At 42.3% G+C, this 22979-nt stretch overlaps 2 protein-coding genes across 2 annotated transcripts in view; both read right to left on the reverse strand.

The window, feature by feature from the left end:
- Window positions 1-3492, reverse strand: part of LOC118334309 (Golgi reassembly-stacking protein 2-like) — a 7224-nt gene extending 3732 nt beyond the window's left edge. The window contains exons 1-6 of the mRNA XM_035670160.1: window positions 3319-3492; window positions 2552-2632; window positions 2245-2448; window positions 2060-2146; window positions 1812-1942; window positions 98-230 (exon numbers count right to left, since the gene is read on the reverse strand). Of these exons, the coding sequence (XP_035526053.1) occupies window positions 98-230; window positions 1812-1942; window positions 2060-2146; window positions 2245-2448; window positions 2552-2632; window positions 3319-3381 (699 nt within the window). The 5' untranslated portion in view covers window positions 3382-3492. The remainder of the gene's footprint in view (window positions 1-97; window positions 231-1811; window positions 1943-2059; window positions 2147-2244; window positions 2449-2551; window positions 2633-3318) is intronic.
- A 2781-nt stretch (window positions 3493-6273) lies between these two features.
- LOC118334157 (glutamate decarboxylase 1-like) lies at window positions 6274-22240 on the reverse strand. The gene is made up of 17 exons (XM_035669976.1): window positions 21974-22240; window positions 20852-20968; window positions 18819-18875; window positions 17149-17286; window positions 16139-16381; window positions 14848-14938; window positions 11180-11292; window positions 10863-10978; window positions 10453-10532; window positions 10297-10351; window positions 10070-10186; window positions 9901-9965; window positions 9717-9795; window positions 9386-9535; window positions 9132-9239; window positions 8549-8638; window positions 6274-8293 (listed from the first exon to the last, which is right to left on the reverse strand). Exons 2-17 carry the CDS (start codon window positions 20925-20927, stop codon window positions 8120-8122), a joined length of 1752 nt encoding a protein of 583 aa, XP_035525869.1. The 5' UTR covers window positions 20928-20968; window positions 21974-22240; the 3' UTR covers window positions 6274-8119.
- Window positions 22241-22979: the final 739 nt, after the last annotated feature.

Genomic DNA, 22979 nt, shown 5'->3' on the forward strand with positions numbered 1-22979 from the left:
GGGGGGGGGGGGGTAATGGTGGGTAACATTTTGAGGGCAATATGTAATGTAATTACACCACTGCTGGTTCAAATGCTAAATCCAATGGCGTCCTGACCTCAGTGAATCCATCCTTTAGCGGACTGAGGGGCTCGCTGGGAGAATTTCCAGGGAAGCTGATCTTCTTCCCCTCTTCAAAAGGCTTGGTGGGAATCCTGTGGAGGTATCCATAGCCAATCCCACATCCGAGGCTGGAAAATGGAGGAAAGAAAAGTTCAGAATTCAACAAACAAATCAAAAGAGTTTTATTCAAACAGATGTGAGATTAGCCTGGTTGCACACCACTGGATAACAGCAGTTCAAATAAGCCTGCTGTTGTACAGTGAGGGCCATTTCCCCAGCTGAGCTGGGAGATCAGTTTTGTGGGGGGATTATAAAGGATGACGCCATCTTGACATGGCCAAAATGTGTAGTGAGCAGTGTTCAAGTCAACTTACAGAAATAATCACTGTTACACCTGCAGTAACTGATTTGTTGGCTACTTGAGGCTAGCAGAAACAAGTTGTGAACACAGCATTGACATATCACCCTTTAAAAAAGGAGCCCGGTGTTTTCTTGTAAACAAAAGTTCTCTTTACATTCAGTTTTACACACAAAAAACACATTGTTGTATCCTTGGGCTCTAATGAATGTATTGAAAGAATGCTCATAAAACCAATGACAGGAAGGTACATGCATGTAAGATAAACAAAACAGGGGCCAACAAACAAAACGGCTCCATAGGTCAAATCCCCACAGGGAGACTTTAAGCTGATATGGCAAACTTGTTAGCAAAAAAAAAACCTTTTACATATCCAGCAGTTACAGGTGAACATTATCATTAATGTGGAGTGTGTCCATCTGCAAATGTAAGCCCAATATGCACTCATATGCTCTTATAGCTCTGTTTTTGGTCTCTACCACCTCCTGAGGGAACAATCTTGCTCTTTAGCTGCTAAATGCTCCACTATGTCGCCAGCTGCTCTCTCAGTGTGTCTGTTGTTTGGTGCTGAGCGGTGTTCTAACAATGAGCTGAAACTCACTATAAAGCTCTGTCAAGGTGAGTGGAGCTGCAGAATCCGCTGTAGGTTCATCACTACAGGTGACCCCCTTCCACATGGTATGGAGGTTTTCACAATCTCTTTTGATTGTATTATAAAAATATCCATTATAGCCGCTTTGAGTGAGCGTATTTAGTCGACCATCATGAGGACCATTAAAAGTAACTGCTCCTAGCAACCGCTGTCACAGCTTCCGTGCCGGAATCCGCTAGACACTCACTACTACAATTTTTATTCAGTCAGATTGCTGAACTACAATATCATTCTGTATATTTCTTTTGGAAGTCAAACCAACTCAAAAAAAAATGTACAAACTCCACTTTATGCCTATAGCTCTAGGGAGGAGGGTGTAACAGCCAAAACTGTGAAATATGCCTTTAAGAGACTGTTGCCTAGATACGAGAGAAGCGTCCATCAGACAGCACCTAACCTGTCTTGAGTGAGTTGAGTGGTACACCTACTGTGAATGGATGCCTGTTGCTGAGCTCCTGTTTGGACTACGTGTGGCCTCAGTTTTGTTCATGTCTAATAAAATAGTAGCCATACAACAGGGCTTGATCAGGTTGATGTGTTAGAAATAAACGACGAGTATTGTGGAAACCTCAGTACCAGTGTGGCTGTGAGTTTATGCCTGTCGCCTTTCTCCACTCTCTTCAAGCTCACATTAGCTCAACCAAGAAACACGGACACCAACTGTTTTAAGGGGTACAAGTGTATTAAACCCGGAGTTACCTGCCCTCTCCTCCCCAGGAGCCGTTTGGTGTGATGATCACCTCTCTGCAGTTATCTGTGTCTGTGTTGTACACGTAGAGCTTCAGGCCTTTCCCCTCGTGGCTCTCTATCAGAGAGAACAGGTCCTCTGACTGCCGATAAAGTCACAGAAAGGTGGAGAACGTGGGCAACCAGGGGAGACACACAATCACTGTCATTATCGTTATCATGTGGAGACGTTTCCAGGACCTAAAGTGCTGATAAAATACCTCATTCATAACAGTGTCGGCTCCAATGATGTAATCAGTGTGCGGCCGCAAGCCAGCGAGGGCTGCTGGGGAATTAGGCTCCACTTCCTGTAAAGAAAAGAGAGAGAGAGAGAGAATATGTAAACAAACTGCCCACTGGAGCACACAAACCAATACGATACAAACTAGACTTCGGGGTTACTCACCAGCACATGCCAAACATTCTCATTGGCTCCCTCGAAGCTGCAGAAACGAATGGAGACACCGAGCAGGCCCTGGCCCCCCCACAGGTTGCTGGGGGTGACTGTGGACTCCCGCAGCTCCAGGGTCTTTGAGGAGTAAACCAGCATCTTAACCGGTTTCTCCACACTGGCTTTCAGCAAGTCTTTCAAGGTGTCGTTGTCCTTGTTCTGCAGAAAGGGGAGGAAGAAGAGAAGAGGAGCAACCGTGAAACATACAGCCCGCTGTGACTCGTATGTGGTCCGACTACACAGAGTTTCTGGCTTTCCTTACCAGTCTGGTGTTGTTGATGGAGACAATAAAGTCAAAGAAAGGTTCCAGTCCCGCACGGTGTCCAGGCGAATTCTCCTGAACCTGCAGAAAGAGAAGAAGCAGGCTGAGCTGCTGCACACTGTCACTCTCTGCATGTACAGCATGGACAGGTGGAGCCTGAGCTGACCAGTATACAGGAGAGCTGGGCCTTCAGTGGCTTTCAAATGTCCTGTCTGAATGTGAAGTATCCCTGCAGGCAGTGTCTATTACCGTACATACAGAAGCGGTTGGAGCTTGCAGGATGGGACCAAGCCCCCTACACTGCACTGTTGTCAGGTTGAGCATCTGTCTACTACCACTAAAGGTTACTGATAGCTCCTGTTAGGATGGGACGGCTGGCTTTAACCGTCCACTGCTCGCTGCTTACTAAAGCCTTTGGCCAAATTTCGCTAAACAAAGGAGAAGAAGGAGTATTTGGTGGCGTTAACAAAACCAGCTCGGCAGCTGTCATTCCCTGCAGCTACGTAGCTTCGGCTAGCTCCAACACTTAGCCTCTGACAAAAACCTCTGAGCTGGTCATAAACAGACAACACAGCGTGGACGGGTATGAGACCCGGACACATCTCAAAAGCACACAGCGTCATTCTGACATGGTGTTGGTGTTTTCCCGACGGAGGCCCCAGCACTCATCCCCGGCCTCTCGTCACCACAGACATCAGGGGATCCTCCGCCTCCGAGCTGATGCTAAGCTAACAGCTACGAGCAGCCCGTAGCGGCTGAGCACTCACCCGGAGGACGTGGTAGCCCTCGGAGCCTCCTCCAGGTATCTCCACGCTCTGCGAACCTCCCATGGCTCCTCTCTGTTAAGGCTGTTCGGGTTTTCTGGCAGCTCGTCCCCAGCAGAGCAGAGACACCGGAACACTTCCACACACCGGTACACGTCGCCAAATGAGTAGCTGAGTGATGCGCATGCGCCGTTACGTGGCAGGAAATAACGCCTTTCCGAAATGTGCAGTTCAGTTTCCAACCGGTTTGTCTGTAATTCAAAGAGCTCATTAATATCATTATTATTAATAATAATATATAAGTGTAGAGCTGACACGAAACGTCTAAAACACAGGTCCAGGAAGGTTTTGAATGTAGTTCTCCAGTTCACCTTTCCCACCTATCACCCGACTTAATCTATTATAAATAAAATAATTATAATTCTAAATGATTTAGACATTAATATCCCCATTGAAATTATAAACTAATATTCTAACCCATTAGAACCACAGACAAACAAAGTTTGCCTATGCTCTTTTAATAAATCGGCACTTGTTTAACACTAACTCTAATTTAGTTCTCTTACAAACACTTTAATCAAGTCTATTGTGACAATGTTAATGCTCTGTTGGTTCAGTACTGTAGCACTACTGTCTCTTAGAAAATCCTGCTATTTAAAACAAAAACCACCAGTAACATTTTGGGTATGGTGATAACTAAACTAAACTCTACAGATCGCAAATATTCACAATTATATAAACCTTTCATTTGCAGTATGTGAAGTTAAATATTGTTAGAACTATCAGGCCATATCCTTCTGTATTTCATGTGTATAGTATAATATTCTGTAAATGGCTGTGGTACTTTGTTGTATCTGATATGTGTAAATCTACTCTCACGTCATCTCATCTCATGCATACACCTACATAGCCTATATATGTACAGTGCATATATATATATATTAATGTGCATGTACATGTGTGCAATGGAAAACCAACCCTGGGCTCATGAAGGGTCACGTTTTAACAGGCTTCCTTGGCACAATATCTTGTAGGTTTATTGATGTAGAATATTTAATAGGTTGCAACCACTCTGAAAAGCCAGGTCATCTTTTGCCCCTGAAGCTACTTTTCTATTGTTGCATTGAAAGTGCAGTGTATGAGGCAGGCTTTTCATTTCCCGGCCTATATGGGGCAGAGGGCAAAGCTGCTCTTTGCCATGAAGCAAGCTTGTGTGACCCAATTTCAGCATACACTCATTATATACTGTTGCCCTACTAGTTTACTTCAACTCATATCTGACATTTATTATGTATTTATCTTTAGTGTGTATCAGTCTGTACAGCTTACAGCCCAGCAGTTGAGTTGTGAGAGCTGTAGTGATGCTCTCTCTCTCTAGCAGCTCAACAAATCATCCTTTTGATGATGATTGCTATTGAGCATTGAGTCCATACAAAGCCATTGTGGGACAAATAAAGGAATATCTTATCTTATCTTATCTTAATGACCTCTCCACAACTCTATTCTAGATCCCAGACCTTTTACATCACTTTTAGACATCAATGTAATATCTTGGTGTAAAAAATGAGTCCATGACAGAAACTATGATTTTATTAACACAAATTGTACTCAAAACTAACACCACATATTCAACAAAGCCTTTTTACTTCCTGTCCCACAGATAGTGTTGCTTCCTACTCCCTACAGAATAAACATGTTGGAAGCTATTTTTTTTACAGTGAAATCTCTTTTCTATCTACCGCTCCACGCTTCACCTCTATTTCAACCAGAATGATGTTCTTAAATATATGCATATACAATCCAATAGGGACTTCCTTCTGTATATATCATGATTACTAATGTGATTTTTCTTTGTAGATTTTAAAACCCCTTATATTGAACCCAGTGCCCCTCATCTTGGGCCTCCAAGAAAATGCAGCAGATTAATGGAAAAGTACCAAATGTTTAAGGTTGACAGAGAGTGCTGTTTGATTTAGTGCCACTAGAGTATCTTACATGGACATTACATTCAAAAACAGACTCATTGTTTTCAATTTGGGAACCTTATCTGAACTATGTGGAGCCTGGTGTCTCTGCCATTGTGCTGCAAGGATTTTATTGATTGCTCCTCTGGTGGTGTGTATATGAATCTGAGCTGCAGTTCTGTGCCTTTGGTTTGTTTGCTTTTGTTTTTATTATTTTGTTTCAGAATGTAATCTTCTACTTGTTGTAAAAGTAAAAAATAATGAATATATTGTCTGAAAAAACCCTTGTTTTTATGTTTTTTCCACATGATTGTGCAGACAGAAAGTCACCACCAGAGGGCGATGGCAGCACACTACATCCTCATTGCTAAGCTCACTATATACCTTGAGCCTCACTCCACAGCCACATTTTTATGCCCTCCATGTAAAGGTTATGAAACACTGTAACCAGTGCCTTTGTTTCACTGTGAATGGTGGCTTAGTGAGGCAAATCACATCATACTCACAGCTGATGAAAGACAAGAAGAGAGGAGAGATTGGGAAAAAAATAAGAAAAAGAGACAAGTAAGGGAGGAGCACATGCCCAGGAAGAAAGGAATAAATGAGTAGAAGAGAGGAGAGGAAAGAGATGAGAGAGAAGAAATGCAGAGGAAAGGAATAAAGGAGAAAAATAAAGGAGAGAAGGAGCTGATGGGAGAGGAGTGTTTCACACTGGAGAACAGTCAATCCGACACACAGCTGGGGGGCATACAAAGCCTCCTCCAAGATGATTAGGCAGAGAGGCAATAATGTGTGTGTGGGTGTGTGTGTGTGTGTGGCTAGTGACAGTTCAGAGGCAGAGTGGGATTACAAACAATAATAAAATGTCTGTCATTTTTGAAGAGCGCTGTTTGTGGAGCCACAGAGAAAATGGTCGAGTGTGAAATAGACTGTGTGTATTTGCTTCAATAAATGAGACTCACTTTTTCCTTTAATAGACTTTATTAAAGATCTTTTCGAGATGGTATGATTCTGTTAAAGTGCCTACTGAAAACCTCCTGGGAAACGTTCCCTTACAGCTGGCTTAATCAAAAAACCAGATTGGTCACATACAGGAGTCATTGGCCACATACAGTACACAGATTATCTTAAATATGATTTATGCAATTGTGCCATTCACATATGGTCCCTAGATACCATAAATACTTTGTTAACATAAGTCTTATAATACATAGTACACGTCCATTTACAATGGAAGAAAGAATGGTGAACATTGTGCAAAGACACAAACAGGAACTCTTTATATAAGATATTCCATTGAGCTCCCATAACACTGAGAATACAGGTAATACGTATTACAATTAATATATTATATTACAGTAAATGCATTAGGATTCAGACAGATACAACAATCCTTTCTTCCCAGTCTCTAGAAGAGAGTACATTCTCACATCCTTGTGCTTCTCTAAAATAAAAGACCGGCATGACTACCAGAGGATCATATAGACTTCATTCTTAATCTCATCAGAAGGCCAGTCAGTCGTCTCAAAACATTCAGTCAAAAAGACTCACAATCACAGAAAGAAACACACTATAGAAATTGCATCGCAGTCGAGGGTCAATAGGTAACATTTTACAAACATCTATAATCTATAGGTTCTGTATGAAGGACAATGGATTGCTCTGTTCCCGATTCTCTTTCTTTGGCTGACAAAATCACTATAAATAATCTTTACTCAAATTCCTGTGATTACATTTACAAATGTATTACTATGTAATACACATAAAGATACATTTACAATAAAATACCTGAATCTGCAAACAGTGGAAATGCAATAAATATTTGTTCTTATATAATCAAATATTAATATTTTAACATGTTAAAATATGTTATAAACACATATGGGTAATCACATGATTGCATGACACAGACAACGAGCCAGCGTTTTACAGGTTAAAGGTTGTCACAGACCTGGGATAGCTGTAGACATTTTCAATATTAATCTTAAACTTCTAGGAGGGCAAATATTGCAGACTGTAGACCAGCTGCTGGAGGTTATCAGAATCCTCTCAGTATAATACACTCTGTACCTATGGTGTGCACATTAGGTTATAATAAGCTTATTTTTTTTATCATACTGCTAGCCTAAAATATAGGACAGGATACACTCTGTGTGCCACATGCACACCTGCACACACGCGCGCACACACACACTGCTTCAGGGGTCTGGACACTGGTTTAGGACAAATAGGTCGGTGCACTGAGAGTAAATATAATGTACAGCTGAAAGCACCAATGATTCAATTTTGTGTAGCAAATGTATGATACAGCAGAATAATTTCATGATACTTTGTTATATTTTGATCTGTGCTTTTCTCCCTTTCAGTGTTTCACCACATACAAACATACACACACACACACACACACTCAGGCACACACACACTTAGACATTAATAGACAAACTACATTGGACAAGAAACTAGATTACACACACACACACACACACACACACACACATTACAAGATTCCACAGCACACACACACACACACACACACACACACACACACATTAGAGCATGTTTGTTGTACCTGGAGCCTTCAGATACTTAGTACTTATATATTTTATCTAGAGGAGGAACTATGTGGGATGAGCAAGTGAGAAAGTCAACGCCTCTCTCATTGCTTTCTGTTCGGTTGGAGAAACAGTCAGAATGCTTCAGGCAAACACACACTGGCTACAAAGAACCTAAAACATGTCTATCATTATTCTGTCTGCAGCACTGTGAAGGTTTCACCTCAATGGCAATTGGCCTGGAAATACAACAGATAAAGACTGTAGGTTGCTTGATGGCCGAGAGGTCTACAGGTCGCGACCCATCCTCTCAATCTCATCAATGAGGAAGTCGATGTCCGACTGGGTGGCCGCAGGATTGGACACGACCATACGGAAGAAGTTGACTTTATTGCCCTGAGGCTGGTAACCCACCATGGTGGTCCCTGACTCCATCATCATGGCCTTGATCTTTGGTGCCACCTAGTGGAGTCAATAAAATGACAAATTAGAGCTTTTATTCCTGAGGGGAGAACGCTATATGAAACCATCATTCATTGGATGAATAAAAAGGGAAGGCTGAACATGAAAGCTGATAGGTGGAAATATCTGAAACCAATTCATTTACTTTTCATTGTATTGTTATTTAACACACAGTGCACAATACATGTATTGCTCATTTCCATCTATAGTGACGTGTAGTTGGACGAAGTAAACAGTCAGTGACAGATGTCTTACCCTGTGGAGTTTTTCTCGCCGCTCTTCACCAGCAGGCATGCCTCTCAGGCTGGGTGGGATGTACCAGAAGCAAACATTGGTGTGCTGAGGCTGCAGACACAAATACATAAATGGTTATAAGGCTGCAAAGGTGACACCCTCAAATGCTTGTTTTGCCCACAACCCCGAAGATATTCTGTTTACTGTTACAGAGGACTAAAAAAACCAGGAAAAACATTCACATTTGAGAAGCTGAAATCAGAGTCAAAAGGACTAATCCATGATTTAAAAAATTGGCAATTGGTTTAATAGTTGACAATTAATTGATTAACTGACAACTGATCATTTCAGCTCTACACAGTTAATACGCACACACACCTCAGTATCTTTTTACATTTAATCCAAGTGAAAATAAAATGAAGAAAGGTGACGTTAGAGGAAAGACAGCAGGAGAAATACTATGACTAAGAAGAATTCAACATTTCAATTAACATAATTATTTGTAGTTTGTAAAGTTAATACTAAATATATACGATAATATAATATTTGAATTTCCCTCAGTGATCAGATATAACAGATGGAATGGAGTATTAGAGAAGCTCACCACTCCGTCAAACACCATCTCATATCCCTCCCTGTTCTTGATCTTGTTGTACAGGTACTGAGACAGCTCCAAACACTTGTCAATGTGCTGCTCAAACCCTATGGTGCCCTGCAGGGGGGGAAAGGTGGTCAGGCAATAATTACAGCAAAGAACATGGAGTATTAAGCTACAGCATAACACTTCTGATTGCCTTTTATACACTTGTATATGTTGGATGATAAATATGTGTGTGTATCTGTCTCCTTCCATCTCACCTTGGCCTTCCACATGAGCCAGAACTTAAAGATGTCAACGTGTCGGCCACACTGGATTGCTTTGTCGCCTGTGTCGTAGGTGACGTCGTACTGTTTGTCTGGTTGGAACAGGTAGCCTGCACACATGGAGTTACAGCCTGCCAGGATTCCCTACAGACACACATAAAGTACAAACACTGTTAACCTTATTTACACCGCTCTTCTGTCCATGGCACTTTCGCTGGCTGTTACTATCAAAGGTTGCATTAATAACAATAATCCAACATACAAATAAAAGCTTCCAAATAAGGTGTTTAAGTTAAAAGTCTGTGTGTGTTGGTGTTTACTGTACCTTCTCTCTGACCAGGATTGCAGAGCACTGTAGAGGCACACCCATCATCTTGTGAGGGTTCCAGGTAACAGAGTTGGCCCTGCAGAGTTCAATATAGGTCTTACACAAATGTGCTGAGGTAGTTTCAGTGATGATTTTCTTTAAATAACCAGACAGAGCAATCCATCTGCTTCCATGTACTTACCTCTCCACTCCGTTAAGCTTATGGCGATGCTTCCTGGACATCAGTAGTCCGCCACCCCAAGCTCCCTGAGGAAACAGCACTTTTAGAGAAGGGTATGCAGGCAAGGACATAGTATGACTATTGCTGCTACAAGGTTACTACAGTGCCTGCTCCAGGGTCAAATACTCACATCAACATGGAGCCACAAGTTGTACTTCTCACAGATGTCAGCGATCTCATTGATGGGGTCAAATGCACCGTACACTGTTGAACCAGCTGTGGCATTCACAAACAATGGCACATAACCCTGTAGAATCACCATATATGGGAATAAGAGGGTGGGTTTTGGGTTAAGAAGCGAGAGCAAATAATGAAACAGAGAAACAAAAAGAAAGGAAAAGAAACAGTGACACTGACCTTCTGTTTAGCATCAATGATCTTGGCCTCCAGATCCGCAGGAATGACTCTCCCTCTAAAAGACCGCGGAGCATCATATTATGTCACACACAACATGTCTTATACACATTCACTTTATTAACTGTGGCTTTAAATGTAATAAGATGAGTTCCCCACCTCTCATCTGTGCTCAGCAGGATCACATTCTCCGTACCGAAGCCAAGAGCAGCTCCAGCCTTCTTTATGGAGTAGTGGCTCTGTAGGGACACACATTAGGTATATATTTAATCTTTCATTAAAATAACCGCGTCATTCTCAGGACAGTGGACTTTGTGAGCTAATTGCTGTTTGAGCTTTGGCTTGCTTTCTGCCATGTTGTCAACTGTGCAATTCTTTATAGACAAAAGAAGATGAAAGCAGAAAGAATCCATTAAACCAGCCATTGCCTTTCTGACTATTACAGGACTTCTGTGATGGCCTCAATCTACAGTCAATGAAGCGTAACTCCTGCTTTATTAGAATATCTCAAATGTGTGTGCGCACGTGTGTGTGTGTGTGTGTGCTCGCGTGGGTTTACAGTCACATACGTGTTCAGATGTGAAGAGGACAAGACGAGGAGCAGCAGACATGCCCTTGGTTTTGACCTCGGGGAAATATTTGTAACGTGCGATCATCACACTGTACATGTTGGAGATAGCGCCCCCTGTTAAAGAAAGACACACACATCAGCACCTTGGACAGCAGCATTAACACACACACACACACACACACAGACACATACACACACACATACACACACTGTAGTGTATACAGCTGTAACGGTAATATTCTAATAAAATAACAACATTTAACTTTGTGTTAATGTCTCACTTTGTCATACAGATACTGTTATTTATAGACTGACCTGGTGAAAAGATTCCATCTCCCTCCCCATCGGGCCAACCAATCATCTCTCTCATTTTCTTCAGAGTCAGTTGCTCCATCAACACAAACACTGGAGCAATCTCATAGGTGAACCTGTCAATCATATCACAAAATTCATTAATAAAGCACCTCATTCAACATCACTGCAATTCTTATGCACACACACTTTCAGATTACAAGTCCAAATACACACACACACACACACTCATTGGTTTTTCATTAGCTTTACTATAATTCCATCCACAGAGCACAAACTGGAGCTTGTGCTGACTGCGCTAATTAAAAAGTGTCTGATAGGAGTCGGGCAGCAAACATTCATATTCAAATGCTCTCTAAAATCACTCAGTAGTTTAATTAAAGCACACAAAGCTCTGATGGCTATCTGTCAATCCCGCCAATCCCAGCAGCAAGTCTGAATGAATTTGATGGCTGAGAGGATGTGAATGTGTGTATGTATGTGTGAGAAAGAAAGACCAGCAGAGAGTGTGTTTTAAAGAGATAACAGCCTCTGTTGATCCCAAATTTCAGAAATTGAGGAAGATACCGTAATTGTGCATTTTATTCTTTCATTAAAAGAAAGAAAAGGGAAAAGATTAAAAGACAAAAAATAATAACACAAGAAGAATTGTTAGAGGGACAGAAGACAGCGTTTAGAAAATGATACATGTGTCTCTGACCTCTGTGTCAGCTAACAGAAGATAAAATGGCCGTTAGCTTTATGGAAAACAAAAGAGCAAAACTCCTGGAGAGCCTTAAGTATATTAAATGTGTCACAGAAAGCAAACTCTTACAGTGAGGCCTCTTTCCCACTGCCTCCCACACACTCCCAGAGGACTGATCCCTGTTTACCCTCCTTTGAATGAGGCCAGTTACACAACAGTCATCCACTCCCATCAGCCACCACCCTCTAAAACAACAGTAACATTATCTCCTCTTCTTTAACTCCGCTCTGTTTTCAGCACAAGTAGCTACCTAAACGAGGACTGAAGCTTTTCGTAGCTTGGGTAGAGGAGGAGAGATAAAGGCTGAGAGGAGAGGGGGCTGTAGGGAAACAATGCACTGAAGGAAACTGTGACAGGGGACAACAAAGGAAGAGGAGGGGATAATATGGAAGCAGAGCAAAGAACGCGTGCAGAGAAGAAACAGGACAAGGCGAAAAGAAGTGTCAGAAAACAGGAGAGAAAAGAAAAGAGAGTTAAAGACATGGTCAAGGATAGGTAGCAATTAAATGAAAAACAGAAAAATGGGATGAAGAAATAGAGAAGACATTTTTCTCGTGTAACCCAGAGGATGGATTTGATTGCAACATAAGCTTCTAGTCAATACACCAGAGCAGACTGTGACTGCTGGGCTTCGACTATGAACAGTGACAACAAAGGATAAAATCACACAGAAGACAAAATCTCTTATTTTGCAAGAAATATGGTCTTCTTTGATTTATTGCACATATGGATAATAATCATAATAATTATACTAAATAATAGTAATAAAAAAAACGAATTTCCTGCATGTATCACTTTCATTTCTTCCCAAATGTATACCAACCACAGAAAAAAGGGACAAAACAAGTGCAGCTTTTTAAAATTCTCCTCTCTGTGAGTCATTTCACGCTGTAATGACAATAATGGTGATCATTATCACAATCAGAGCCAATCATTGGTCTTTTCAGGGTGAAAATTACCCTTCAGTCACCTGCCTGTCTCCAGGGACAGCCCTTAAATGCCCTTATTATCGTCATCAAGGGCACTCAGTGTGTGTGAGTCTGCCTTTGAATGTGTGTGTGTGTGCGTGTGTGTCTCTATATGACTAACCCTCTGACCCCCAACCACACTCTCCTCTCAGCCCCTCAAAGGAGCAGTGAGTCAGTCTGTATCCACAGGGACAATAGAGCCGGAATGAGCACTCCGCAGGGAGCAGCAGCAGCCAGTTTCCACTGTGTGACAGGGTTTTCTGTGCAGCCGCAGGACATTGTGTGTCAGTGTGGGGCCCAGCTGGCCTATCTGCTAAGACCAGCTCTCAATGAGCCTGCAGTCAATGGACTGGAAACCCTAGCTGCTGTATCTGGGACAGCCAGAGCTGGTGTGTGTGTGTGTGTGTGTGCGCGTGTCTGTGTGTCATTATGAAAGTGTGCGCGAGTGTGTGAATTCAATGGCCCTGTCTCTTGGGGCATTCTTCCAACGGGAGATGAGAGGGGAAAGTTTTTCCTAAGAGGGGTGGTTTCCTAAGCTAATGTTTTGAGAAATTGGATAAATTAAGTGTCTCAATTTTCCTTTTGGTTTATTATCCGTACATCGATCTTTTCTTTAGCAGCCAGTGTAGGAGAAAAGATAAGGGCCACAATAGTTAGAGAATACTGAATGATCAATTTGTATATAAGAGTGAAGTATATTGTCCTTTGCCCACTACTTGTCTTTTTGCACTGTACAGGTCCTGCTGTCTCTGCAGCTATATGTCAGTTTGTACCATGAAACTAACATTTCTCTACATCAGTGTCAGCGAGGCACACTCTTGATTTGTTGTACTTAAGCATTTAAGTGACTGAATCTGCTTTAAAAAGCAGTTAGAATCAGCCTTGCCTTCTGTCTGAAGCTCAGTCATTGTTGTGTCTTTTTTCTCTCTCACACTTAAGAGTAGACCTGAATCAATACGTCAATTAATTGATTAATTGTTCATTTCTTCAGGCAAAAATTCCAAACCTTCTCTATTACAAGCTTCTAAATCTATGATATATATTGGGTTTTTTTTTTTACATTTTACAGAACAAATGATTAATTAAAGTTACTTGAGAAAGCAATTGTCAGATTAAATGATAACGTGAATAATTGCAGTCGTACATAAAAGTGCTGTACATTTTCTTCTCTGGCTCGTTCTTTAAGGCCTATCACTCTAAATATGGCTGTGAATAAGCATTGAAATATATTCTGTAGATTTCCATTGTGCTTATTGCAATCAATTCTAATTTTTAAGGAATTTGTATTTTTTGCAATGAACTTAAAATGGTATTTAGAATGAATTGACAGAGCTGTAAATATTAGGCTGGTTCACTTTCAGCAAAAATGTGTTTGTCTATGTTCAACTCTGTGTGTGCACGTGTCTGTATTCACTGATATTGTACAGTAGTATTAGTTTGATGTTGATGTTGATCTTCTATTTCAGTGAACATAACACAGATTTACAGCTTATTTACAGCATGTGAGTTTGTGTGTGTGTGTGTGTGTGTGTGTGTGTGTGTGTTTAACTGTGATGAGAGTGTGTGATGCTGAAAAGGTTCATGCCCTCTATCAGACTGGGCCACCATGTAACTGTGACCTGAGATCAATATGCAATCTAACCACCCCTGGGGCTGGGTTCCTTCGATATACAGTACAGGACAGTGGCAACCTGCCGTCTGTCAATACACAGACTCAACAGGACAAACCAAACACTTTATATAACTGCCCTCGGAGGCTGCTGTGACCAAATATGGGGTGAGAGAGGAACAACATAAGCACTTCCACCATGACTTTATATGATAATGACTGGGGGCTATTTCCAGTGGCCTACAAACAGGAAACCGCAGTTGTCCTGCCATGACACACAGGGGTGTTTCCCTATAGATAATATTTGTGTCATGAACAAGCAAACGGAGCAGCATACCGTATCACTTACATGTTGGTGTTAGCTGTGGAGGTGAGCCACTCTCCGGCTAGACCGATGATGTCCAGACCAGAAGACAACTGGTTGAAGAATCGTGGGTGACCTAAACATAAAACAATACACACAAACTATCTTAATGGCATTCCTACTAAAAGGGCTTCACTGCCTCTATGAAGGGATCATGCTTTATATAAAGAGAAAGCCTGCAGGCTGAAGCTGACCGCCTACAACTGAAAAAATGTAAAGAAACAGTATTTTAGTTCACTGTTCACAGTCATTCAGATTTCATTTTGTACTCCCCTGGTCAGCCATGAACCCTCAGGGATCTGACATAGCACTGTGCAGTGTACCATAATTACATTGGTAACAAGACAGCCATTTAGACTGTAAGGTGCCTGCACACACAGTTACCATCAACAGGCCTGCAGACTAAATGCAATCATGGATATAGGCACCTTATAAAGGAACCGCTGTATGGCTCACATAATTAATAAGTGAGCCATGTTAAGTTACTTCAGAATAAAAATATCAAATATGAAAAATGTATCTAATATTGTGGGTACTTTAAACAAACTGACAGTGATGCTTGACAGCGAGAGGAAAGAAAAATCTGATTTATATTTCAGCACTGCGGACAGCTCCTCCAGTGGGACTTTGAGCCACAGAAATGTTTTGAAAAGCACAAAAAACGACCACGTCTCCGGGTGAAAAGTGGTGTTGAGTTGTAGACACAGTAGACCCTGCATGATATATGAAACCCACGGGACAGTTTGAGCGTTGTCGTTTTTAACAGCTTGAAACAGCCCGTGTTAGGATCCCCTCAGGCAACACTTGCTTTAATAAGTCGAGGGAAAAGAAAAGGGGGATGTCAACTATATTATCAGGGGGACAGTAAATACGGCAGTCATCGTAATAGGCTGTACACTATCAGGCAAACGGCTTCTTCTCTAATGGTTTGTGTTGAATTCTCCTCTGCATAGTGAAATTGTCAGTATTGATTTACATAAAAGTGATAAAACGGATGTGTTTTTTGGAATATATACTGTATATCTTCATATTAATATAATAATATTGGAGATATCATTACCAGAATGACTGTAAAGTACATTTAAACCTCTATTATTATAGTATGCTTTGTGGGTTAATTGTCTTTCAGTGTCCTTTTTCTACTGGAAATAACCTACCCCACCATCTGAATTATTCCAAAGGCCTCAGATTTTTAAATCATATTCTGACTCAAACTAAGTGCCCCCGGATATACAGCTCTATAGTACAGCTCAACCTTGAAGGTGCCCCGGCCTACCTGTCCGGACGCCATATTTGAGCGTGTCCCTGCAGTCTACCAGGATCTGCTCCAGGGACTCGGGCTGGTCGGACAGCTCCAGGTTGAAGCCCTCCATGCCCTCCAGGAGCTGGTGGGGGTGGTGGAAGTCCAGCACCTTGGTGGAGCGGTCGAAAGTCTTCTTGACGTAGTTGGTGAGGATGTCGACCAGCTCCAACAAAAACTGTATGGTAGGCTCCTCTCCATTTTTGGCTGGCAGCAAGTCTAAAAGTTGAGGAGAAAGGTAGTGGAAATTTACCTTAGGAGATCAATATTAGGCCTAGAGCTACTTCAAGCCTTATGAGCCCGTCTGAGCATGTTAATGAGTAGCCTTTAGAAAGCTTTGGGCATTAGGTTAGTCATTATTTTAAGCCCAAATTAGACTTTGTATTTCTTACCGTTTTTCTGTTGGTGACCTGTGTATGTGTAATATTATATATAATAAATAGGCCTTCTAGCCTAGCTTAATATATTTGTACTAACTGCGTCATACATTTTGTCTGAGAAACGTATCCATTTTCCCGACGTCTTAATTGGTAACACTGTACATCTTACAAAAATAACAACGTTAGAATAACGTTAATTTCACGAGTTACTGTTTTAATTGTTTTTGTTATAATAGTCCATAATTATTAGTCCAACCCAACATACGCTTTTGACTCTATATCCAACCCCCAGCCTCTGGTTCTCATCCTCGATATAATTACCGCTACACCTCCACCTTTAGCCGTCGTCCTCTGTAAGTTGCCTTTCGTTGGGTGTAACAAGGCTAATATTGTAGCCTACTTTATCGAGCCAAAACTTAAACTGAATAACGTTACATGCTTTTCTGGCTGTCTGTCAGGCCTTTTGACAGCTTTAAGGCCCAACAGTCGATTTAATGAAGTAATGAGCCCGAGTGCAGTAAAGCACTTAAATGCTACGAGAAATTAACAAAATCTTATTTTTTACGTGGATGTGTGTGGCTGAATGAGCGCACGTGCAGGTCTCACCTCTCGCGAACAGGTTGGAGAAGTCGGTCTCGGTGAGGCGGAAGCGCGCGTCCCTGTCACTGTTGTCGCACGAGAGCAGGTTCTTCTGGCCCGCGAGCCTCCCTTTCTCGTCCAGGCTGTTGTTCTTCTGCAGGAACCCTAGGGTGTTACACGGCGGAGGGCAGGAGTTATCACCGAACATCTCCATCACACACACACACACACAGAAATAGACCAAATTATGGGACCAAAACGGATAAAAAATTAAAAAAATGAAACAAATTCAAGAAAATACAAAATGAATGCCCAAATACTGAGCGTTATTTAGTTCATAAATATTAGAGCCGCGTTTGAAAAATATCTGTGTTGCTAAAGTCAGCTCCTGATAATCTGAATTCCTTCATCAGAAATACTTTTTTTGGTTGAGGCCAAACCTATATAGACCTAATATGTACACACACACACACAAACACACACAAGAGAGAGGAACCACCAGTGTGTGTGTGAGGGGGGTACCCGCCCCACCCTCTGACATCACAATTACACCCCAGTCAGGAAACACCCAGAAGCACCCAGTCCACAGACTGACCGGCTCAGTGGGCATGAGCAGCCCGCGGTGACAGACAACCAATAAAGACACACCCTGTAAAGAGGGCTAATGAAGGAGTGCCAGAGCCCTGAAGCATTCTGGTCCTGCACAACCTATATGTTTTCATGGGTGATCAGTTCTCTGCATATAGGCCCTCTATAACTGCACGATAACGCGTGGGCTTAATTGTGCGCAAAACACGTGGAAATCACGCACCCTTGTTATCTGTAATCATATAAAATACTGTGTCTTATATTTTTAGATGGAAACTTGCTCATTAAATCCTAAATGACATATTCAAAATCAATAGGAGAGACCATCTGACTGCTCCCATATAGAAATATTTACAGTCATTTTCCATTCCAGTCCATCAAAATGCCATTTAGACAAATCTGTTGATCAATTTCTCATTTTTGGAAATGCAAATATCAAACGTATTCGATCCTTTGGTCCTAATTGATTAATGCTACAAAGAAACAATAATATCCTGTTTGCGTGGGTCATATCTACATGGCATTCATTTCCCTTTGCTGCAACAAAAACACATTTTATTTTTGGAGTCACTTAAAGAAACGCATTCCTTCAAATGGTGGAGAAATAAACACGCCTTCCCTGAAACGTCACATCCGCTATTTCAAAGAACTATCTGAACGGAAAATGATTTACAGGTTGTTCTGTTTCCAGGCCTGTCTCGAGGAGTTTATTCTCTTAGTGGTGAAATGGAAAAGACATGGGGGGTTCAGGGGCTGTCGGGGGGGGTGATCCGGGGTTCTCATCATCAGACCTACAGGCTAATGTCCATTGACCTTTAGAAGATGGAAACACACTGTGACAGTCGTGGATGTGCCTGCTCTAACAGCCCTTATCATGGCCTATTTCAGGCCTCCAAACAGCTTCAGCTCTATTTAAAAAACAGACACCCTACGATGGAAATGTTAGGGAATAAAGGCAGAGACGCCCATCCCCAGTGGAATATTATGGAGACATGTCACCATACATTCAGATCTCCTTCCCAAACAGCATTTTTCTAAGATGTCAAAAACGTGGCTATAAATATTGCATGTTCAAAGAATGTGGAACATTTTATGTGCCCAAAACTTACCACAAATCTTCATCCCCAGTTTCCGTGTGCATCCGTGCATCCACGCGTATTCGTAGGCTAAAACAGAATGAACGTTTGAGTTTCAGGCCTCGGAGACAGCGCGGATGGGCGGATGATGGATATAAAGCTGGTGGAGCACAGTGAGCATGTGGAAGCGGGATGCGGACGACTCTTGGCCGGGTGTGTGATTCTGAATACTTTTGTTATTTCCAGGTGTTTTATTTATTTTTTTTAAGCCTTAAACAATTTGTCTCTGAGCAGTTTGGCTCAGTGTTGTCACTGTTTGCCTTTGCTGACCGTGGATTTATCCACCTTTCTTTATTTACCACAGCATCCATTGACCGTAAGGGGGATGAGTCTTATAACATTTCCGATTTAAGTTCAATCAATAGGCACCGACAGTGGCCCGGCACATCCACGCCGGCTCACACACCCAGCCAAGGGGCGGGCTGGAGTTAACGCCCGTGAAATGAGCTCACGGAGGAGGGCAGGAATTAATTGAGTGAAACACAGTATGTGACTGGAGCGAGCTGGTAATGTCTGTGGCCGGGAAGTCTATGGCCGGCTTGATGCAGAAACTTATAGTATAGTGCGTCTCACACATACACACACATCATGCATACACACTCACAGAAGTACACACAAACCCGAGCGTGGACATGCGTGAGCAGAGATGGAGCAGAAGCCAGAGGGAATAAAATGCAGAGCGCGCGGCAGCAGAGCAACAGCGATATACCTGATGGAAAAGTTTCAAAACAAAAACAAGTATTTAAATTTACTGAGGCAATTTCATTCGGAGAGAACAGCCCGAGGTGCTGAGGCCAAGGCACACACACACACACACTACAGGCCGTCAGGCGCGTGAGATGGAGCGTGTCAGAGAGATAATGGCAACATCCAGCAGCAGCATACCAGCAAGTCAGACAAAACAAACAGCGTCGTTTTAATGGGCTTTCCTCGGTACAAATTCACATTTGGAATAAGTCTAAGACTTTTTTGCAGAAATGTTTATTGACACCCAAGGGCCACAGATAAAAGATTCCAAAATATTTTATTCGATAAAGAGAGAAAATATGAAAGTGAATTGTACACTGGTCCTCAGGAACTGTAGTCTGTTTCCTTTTACATTTAGCTGAGGACAAAAACCTATAATTATTTCCCCGCGTTGCACTGCAGATGGCTGCTCAAGTGCACTATAATGGGGTGGACTATGTGTATGCGACACAAGCTTAAAATGATTAATTAACCCATAGGTTAATGTATACTTAATAGGTTCCGACACTTAAAGAAAAAAATAGCAGCAATTTTTCAGCATATTTCTCCAAGAGCAACTCATCAGCCCGGAGGGCCCGAAGCTTCCTGGGAAACAAGATAAGATTAATTGTGACAGAAATAAATAATCAGAAACAGAAATGGGCTGCTTTTTGAAAAAATGTGCCGAAATCGTTTTTTTTTTTTATTATCCCGATTAAAACCCAGACAGCGAAAGCGTCATTGCAAGAAAATATGGGGAAATATTTCCATCCGGATTCTATATCGGAAATACATATTTATTCAAATATGTTATCGCTAAATACTCTGGGATCATTATAAATACCAAAACCTTAATGTCGCATTAGCCTATGTGTGCGCCAGGTCCCGTCCTCGGTGCGCACCGCTGCTCCGCCGGGCAGCGACAGGCAGCTGTGATGGCTCTGTTTTTAACCGGAATGATTAACGACGGAGCCCACACAGCAAATGGCCCGGGCGAGACTCGCTTTTATCAGACAGAGAAGGAGGGGAGAGAGAGCCAGACAGAGGCAGAGACAGAGGTGTGTGGGGGGTGAATGGGTCTAAGCCTTCCTGTTGGCAATAGATCGCACTGCATTAGTGTCTTTGAGCAAGGCACCGAGCCCCTGTCAGCTCCAGTGGGCTCTTTCTGTGTAGGCACTGCCTGAACGCTCCGGAGAGGGACAGCCTTAACGAGAATTCACCCTCGGGGATCGATAGTGGATCATGGTGTTATTAACAGGGAGAAGAGTGTGAGAACGTACTTGTGGACGGAGGTCTTAAATTGTCCGAGTTGGGGTCCTGGTCCCCGCCGGTGGCTCTCGGTTCAGACGTGGCCATCAGTCCTCTGTTATCTGATCTCCAGCTGGGGAATAATTCAGCTGCAAACAAAACGGTCCACGGTTAGAAGAGGCCAGAGCATCTTATCCAGTTCACACCTAAAATGGATATTCCTTCAGTTTAATGGCTAGGCCAGGATTTGATCAGGGAATGATTTATCCACTGTGCGTCGCCAGGAACGATTTATTCCCGGAGCATAGCAGGGTGGGCTATGAATCAAGCCGCGCAGTTTGGAGAGAATTGCGCACGACGCACAAGAAAATACGCACATGAGGATAAATAGTTTTGATGATAACATAATGGGTCCATTCGTTTTGGAGATAGCCTTCAATATTTCTTGCATTCAATTAGCCATTAAATACTCTCAGGGACACTGTGTCTGACGTTAATGTCCACCACACAGAGACAACGTTAAAGATGAAATGAAGTTGTTATCAGGGACGGACAAGAAATAGATAATAGCTCGTTGGAACAAATTGATCATTTTCAGTGTTGGGCAGAGCGGCACCAGACCGTTTCGAGCTTTATGTCTGTGATCATCCACAGCACGGATATTTCTAAGGAACACAAACAAGAAAATGAAGAGAGACACATTCAACCTGCCACAGTTAAGAAGACATATAAGGAGAATTAATTGAATACATGACAGAACTCGAGAAAAGCTGCTTTTAAACACTGAAGACTGATTTATTAAACAAATGTTGATGAATTGTAACTATAATGTCCACATAAATAAGCCACGTCATTCACTTATTGATTCAGCAATCGACATATCAATTAAGTTGCGCTTTGAACGGGAATATCACTCAATGTCACCGTGGTATGAGAGACAGACTCAGCAACTAATGAATTCCTCCTGTCACTCATCTGGCACTCGGTCGCGAATAAGCGAATTCAAACAGATTTTAGTTTGTTACTATCATTTTTGAAATCCAAAATAACTCCGACGTTATGGTCTTTGAATAAGACCTGTCTGTCTATGAAGGAACATGAAGCCTATCAGTATATCAAGGGCGCCGCTGAAATGAAAGGCGGAGGCATCTTACCGGCTCACAGGCGCACAGGTTGTCGAGTCCAGAGAAACTATAACTAGATGTTACAATTGCCACCCAAAGGCACGACAAGCAACAGTCCAGCGGAGGCTACGGCGGAATACCAGCAGAGCGCACTAATAAAATCCCATCCAGCGGCGCAAGTGACCCTTTCTCTCTCAAGATTTTTTTTTTTTATTCGTTATTTATATCTGAGGCTCCGGCTGCCCATTGGTCTTTTCACGCAGGCATGAGTCACAGCCTTGCCTCCCTCTGACGACTAATGAAGCTTCCCTGAGTGCTACTGACAGCCACAATCCACTTTAAGAAGCCCAAAAAGCAAAGGGAAAAACACCAGTGACGTATACCCACCCCTCTGTCTCTGTGTGTGTGTGTGTGTGTGTGTGTCTCCAGGTGGGTGTCACAGGATGGAGGATGGAGACTTGAATGTGATTTGTGTTTAGAGTGGGTTACATAGAAATTGACCTTGGGAAGACAAACACAGTTGGTTTATGGGTTTAATAACAACTGATCTACATCTAGAAATCACTGATCTGTTTCAGTGGACCTGTGGACTGTGTCTATTGGGCCAGAATAAAGACAATTCTAATAAAAGCACCAAGTGATGGAGAGAGCGGCCGTGCACCGTCCGTTATCCATCCATCCATACAAGTACTGACAGTCACATTCACCTTCATGAGATGACACTGCATGCTTCATCATTTTTGACCTGCACCCTTTTTAATAACCTTGACATGGACAATAACACTGGGACATCAAAGTGAATCCGGGCTGGCGGGCGTTGACTTAGTGTCCTCACTCATCCTCATACCTGTGTCCTGGTTCACTGAATGGACAGAGAGCGGCCATTATTTTCATTCACTCACTGCAAATTATACAGCCTTTATCAGATGGCGCTCGTACGTTCTCCTCTCACAAGTCACGCGTAGAGACGACTCATAAACATAAGCCATGTGGTAATAACTCAGAATATAGTGGCTGATAGCATTCCACTATATGA

The sequence above is a fragment of the Morone saxatilis genome, unplaced genomic scaffold (genome assembly GCF_004916995.1).
Source record: "Morone saxatilis isolate NCDOM2014 unplaced genomic scaffold, NCSU_SB_2.0 Contig23, whole genome shotgun sequence".
NCBI classification, from domain to species: Eukaryota; Metazoa; Chordata; class Actinopteri; family Moronidae; genus Morone; species Morone saxatilis.

Excerpts from the sequence above, each read along its gene's own strand:
- LOC118334157 (XM_035669976.1), bottom strand. The coding sequence starts at position 20,927 with ATGGCCACGTCTGAACCGAGAGCCACCGGCGGGGACCAGGACCCCAAC. Across the intron at positions 11,293-14,847 it reads TCCACAGCTAACACCAACAT|GTTCACCTATGAGATTGCTC; the intron begins GTAAGTGATACG and ends TATGATTGACAG. Across the intron at positions 9,966-10,069 it reads ACTTGTGGCTCCATGTTGAT|GGAGCTTGGGGTGGCGGACT; the intron begins GTGAGTATTTGA and ends CTGTTTCCTCAG.